General features: G+C 42.8%; 1 protein-coding gene across 2 annotated transcripts in view; it reads left to right on the top strand.

The window, feature by feature from the left end:
• LOC109465748 (poly [ADP-ribose] polymerase 1-like) overlaps nucleotides 1–5,132 on the top strand; it is a 20,805-nt gene that overhangs the window by 472 nt on the left and 15,201 nt on the right. The window contains exons 2-3 of one of the 2 annotated variants that reach the window (XM_019763169.1): nucleotides 4,177–4,197; nucleotides 4,326–4,436. In XM_019763169.1, the coding sequence (XP_019618728.1) occupies nucleotides 4,177–4,197; nucleotides 4,326–4,436 (132 nt within the window). The remainder of the gene's footprint in view (nucleotides 1–4,176; nucleotides 4,198–4,325; nucleotides 4,437–5,132) is intronic. The other variant, XM_019763171.1, reaches the window with a different exon arrangement.

Genomic DNA, 5,132 nt, shown 5'->3' with positions numbered 1-5,132 from the left:
TTTAGAGCCTTTATCAAAATTGTTTTGACGGCACTACAATTCACTACATTACAATATTTAAACAGCACTAAAGTTTACTACGTTATAATAGTTAAACATTGGTTGAAATTTCTAACCACAAGTAATAAAATTGTAAATGTAATAGATGTTCAAAAGCTACACACTGCAATGTAGGTTGTGTGCTGTATGTACCAGAACATGCCGTTAATAAAACATCTCTTGTCATTTGGTGTGCTATTTTCTAACTAAGTAAACAAGTAAAGTAGTATAAGAATGCTTCTGATCAACACCTAGCCATGTTCCGTATTTGACGAGTATTCCCGGTGGAGACACGGTCAAAGCCCCACCAAGCTGTGGATTTCAGCCGGATGAAGTAGCGTGGCATTGAAATTACTTAAAAAATTCGATTCTCATCTATTTCAAACATCTATGTACAGATAGCAAACCCACATTGTACCTACAGTATACAGATTTAGCTTAATTCCATTATTTACACGCAACAACGCATACCCCAACACTGTTAACCATACGAACTCTTACCTGAACACAAGGTATATGAACTACGTTACTGGCTGTATAACGTTACTTACTTGTTGCGTTGTTTCGGTGCGAACGGTCATTGAATAACTTTAAAAGTCATATTCGTAACAGGAATCCCTTTTTTTGATTCGTCGACGTTTTGAACCGTCTCCCTGGCATTTCCCGTTCTGCTCTCTCTCATCCTCCTCATTTTGCGGATCCATTTCATTCTCTTCCTCCTCCTTTTCCATTTCCTTGTCTTTCTCTTCATTCTCCTTTTCCATTTGCCTTTTTCTCTTCTTGTCTTCTCTCTCTTTTGCCTTTGCTTCTCGTTGTAGTCGTGTTAGCTCTGCCCTCTTCCTTCTCTCTTCGGCTTTGGCTTTTTTCATCTTTTCATCTTCCTCCTTCTTCTCCAACTCTTTAACAATGTCTTCATGTGTCATAACTCTGGCTGATAGCTTTCTCCTCTTTGTTTGTTTGCAATTGGGTGCACTTTCCACCGGCCTTAAGATATCTTGCAAATGTTCAGGGACTAAGGTCCCTACCAGTGGGTTTGCAGAGCGCCCACACGTGCTGCAACAAGTTTCACTGTTGCTCCTTTTAGCATTTGCACTTTCGGTACCCGTAGCTGTAGCTTCTGACGTAGATTCAGCATTTGCACTTTCGGTACCCGTAGCTGTAGCTTCTGACGTAGATTCAGCATTTGCACTTTCGGTACCCGTAGCTGTAGCTTCTGACGCAGATTCAGCATTTGCACTTTCGGTACCCGCTTCTGACGCAGATTCAGCATTTGCACTTTCGGTACCCGTAGCTGTAGCGTTCTCCTGAAGCAGACTTAGTTTCAGGGGACATGTTGGTCCATATGTTATCAATGGCGCTCTTGTCATAGGGGGAGGATACCGGTCTTCTTAAAACCTGATTTGATGTTCTCAGGTGTAAAGGTAAGATCTTGTACGGAGGCAAAGATCTTTGGAAACGTTGTCTTCCTGACTTGGAACCGTGTATCGGCGGCCTGTAGCGATTCCAAAGTCGTCGCCCACTTTGTCTTCAGAGAACTAAACACAGTGACGTCCAGGGGCTGGGTAAAGTGCGACGTATGGGGCGGGAGACCATAGATTATGATGTTTTGCTCCATTGCTGTCTTCAGCACCTTTAGGGACAGGTGGCTACTGTGCTGATCCACTATCAGCAGGATTGGCCTCTCTTTATGACAATGGACCAAGAAAACCTTGAAGAACCACTCCTCAAACAGCTCTTTATTTATGAAGCCTGATTCGGACCAAGCGTACAGCGCCCCTGGGGGTCCTCCTTCTGAGAACTTGCCAGACGGCATGGCCCTATTGAAGACAATCATTGGGGGAACCACCGCTCCTGCTGCGCTCACGCAGGACATTGCTGTAATATGGTCTCTCCCTCCTGACCGTATGGATGGGGCTCGCTTGGATGCTGTCGGTACGACGACACGAGATTTCCGCGCATCCATACTCATGCCAGTTTCATCGGCATTGTATACCTGAACGGCCGATCGTGTAACTTGTTCTCGGACAATAACTGACCGAGTTGCTCAAAGTGTTTTCCACCACTCTGGCATTGCTCATAGCCGCCCTCGCTCTGTCCAGACTGTCCGTTGATCTTAAACTTATCTCGGGGTGCGGCGTCTGAACGCCGACCACCACCGCTTCCTGGCAACTTTCCGCCAAACCTAGGAGCTTCGCCCTTTTCTTTGCTACTTACTGCATCTATTTCTTTGGCCAGTGCCTTCATCACCCCTGCTGTGAGGGGGAAGCCCTTTGTGGCCATGTACATGGAATACTTTACAAGAGCTTCCTCGTCCTCCGGAGAAAGTTTGGTGGGCCTGCCAACCTTTTCCGTATGCCTCTGATTGTACCTATCATCCAGGGTGCTTTGCGGCACATTGAATTCTTTGGCTACTTTATAAATAGCCTTCCTCTCATCCTTTATTGCTCTTATTGCCTGTTTCATGTCTTCTTCATCCCACTCGCGGTATTTTCTGAGTGGTGGGCCAGACATCTGTGAAATAGTTGAAGAAATTATAAAGGTGTCACTTATGGCAATTTTGTTGATTACACGGATTCTACAGCTGGAAATCTTTTATTGGGAGCAAGCCTTAATTATTTCCACAGGTGCCGCTTGTTGCACCGTTCTTAGCCAAGGATGGAATTTCATTGGACGTGGCCCTGAATGTGAAGCAATTCAAAATGTTTTATCAACAATAGATAATTTAATGGACACGAAATAGCGAGTCATGGTATCTATATTTACACATACAGGCGGCAAATAAGCACGGAAACGTGTGTATCATTTTAACAACGTCTTTGTAGTTTTTATCTGCCCCTAAGAACGAGTTTTTGTGTTGACCTTGCTCACGTTCGAATTTCCCTCCCTGTGTTTACAAAAGGACTTCCGCCAACAAACGCCTGATTCGCCTCCTAGAATGAGTCTCCTGATGCCCAACCATCTTCATACGTGTATTTAGCAGCGTTACTTACCATGACACCACCTAGCGATCTTTACTCAGGATGCAGAAGGACGGACGACGGGCCGCACCCTTGTATCAAATGTCGCCCTCACTTTCGAACAGAATGACGGGAAATGCCGGTCGTGACGTGTGTGGGAGGGCGTTCGAACCGCGCTGTAGTTATGCTTATTCAGGTCAGTTTTCTTGCGAAATAAAGCACTCGGAGTCGCAGTTCGTGGTGCACTGTATAGCTTTATTTATCAAGTGTATGACAGTAATATGTCATGTAAAATAGTGGTGTATTGTTAGTGTAGGAAACGCCGTTACATGGTGACCTCTCACAAGAGGGCGTCCATAATTATCGTTATTTTACATGTCGTGACGTAACTCTGATTAAATATCGAAAGCTTTACTTTTCATTCGTATGTCAGCTGTGTGCATGATCCTTGCTTCTTTGTTGTTTAGATGATGGTACAAGATGGCAACAGCTGTGGCTGACTTTTGCATATTTAGACAATTACAAATTCATCCGAAGTTAGGGGTCGTCCGAAGTTACAGCACCCCGCGTTAACGTTAATTCCTAAGTCTTCTTCCCGTTTTAAAAATCTCCAGCATGCCACTACTGTAGAGTTTACTCCATGAGAGTTTTGTAGGTCGACTTTACCCTCATAACTGAGTTCTCCCCTCGATATTGTTAATGTAAAAATCATCATCACATATAATGATAACAATTAACGTTACCATTACTTCCAACACTTTTCAACTGACTAAAGTTTTTAGAGTAGTTTATAATGATAATTTAATAATATCACATTTATGTAGTGCCGTAGTAGTGAGCAACACAGCATTTTCCTCTTCCATATCTACCGGGTAACTTTACATTCAAATCAAAACTATAAATGTACACAAAATTAACTAACATATGCCCTGGGCAGTTTTGTCTTTAATGGAGTTGAGATTGATACTGTGAAATGTATTGATTACATTGTTAATATTTAAGTGTATGAATGGTGACCTCATAGATTTTTGGATATGACTATACGGTATGAGGTATGTTAACATCATGCTGGAATTTTCTGTGAACTTGTAGATGATTTTGTATGTCATTATTTATCAAATTGAATGTATTAAAGGTCCTCATATTTTTCCTTCCATGACCATGCCCCTGAAACTGGCAGTCTCCTCATTTTGATGGGAAGGTAAGGTTTTCCTCCTTTGCTGGAAATTGACACTATTCTTTATTTTGAATGTTTAAGTGTCCTTTGCAGTATTGCCAATACATCAGTAAAAAGTTTTATTTTATAACACATACTCACCTTTCCTCCAGGTTCCCAACTGGTTCCATTACTCCTGCTTCTTCAAGAAATGCAAGCCAAGCTCTACTGTGGAGTTCAGTGGGGTGACAGGCCTGCGATGGGATGACCAGGAAAAGCTTAAGGTTGGACTTAAAGTTTTGCAGTGATTTTTCACGTTTGAAATGTCCTAAAGGAGCCCTCTATCCATTGTGATTCTATGCTTTTCAGAGGCTGATTGTATGTTCAATAACAGCTGATAGTCAAGCTGGATAAGAAAGTTTGGAACGTAGAAATTATGCAAGAGTATTCTGAATCTGTTAAGGTTCTCCATGATCAATGTGACTCTCATTGTGAACTTGTTTTTTTTTCTTTATGTTAGATGACACAGTACTGACATTACTGTAAATCCATTTAAAAATGCGGTTGGAAATTATAGCGGACGGCGAAAAATGGACAACCTCACGTCACTTAATAGTTTATAGCGGTGTGAACATGGCTGATGTGTGTAAAAAATACATTAAAACGCTGGCCTTTTTTTTTAAGAAAATAAAAAAAAGCAGTTTACGCCAGCGAAAATCGATTTTTACAAAGAAAAAACAAAACAGGCACGCCGATGGTGTCTGGAAGTAAATAATTTACAAAGTACTGTAGCGGCGCGGTGACTTCAAAAAGTTCGTAATTACGCACGCTTGTGTTGCGTGCGGCACCGCCGCCCCCCTCCCCAAGCTCCATGCCGCTGCACGCCGCTACATGTCCGGCGCCGCAGACGAGCTTACAGCGAAACCCGGCGTCTTCGCCCTAGGATTGGAGCGTAATGGAATCCATGACGCCCTCGAGAA

Source organism: Branchiostoma belcheri, unplaced genomic scaffold, assembly GCF_001625305.1.
Source record: "Branchiostoma belcheri isolate BF01 breed outbred unplaced genomic scaffold, Haploidv18h27 scaffold157, whole genome shotgun sequence".
In the NCBI taxonomy this organism is placed as follows: Eukaryota; Metazoa; Chordata; class Leptocardii; order Amphioxiformes; family Branchiostomatidae; genus Branchiostoma; species Branchiostoma belcheri.
Note: the sequence above shows the minus strand (reverse complement) of the source record. Positions and strands in the feature narration are given on the sequence as shown.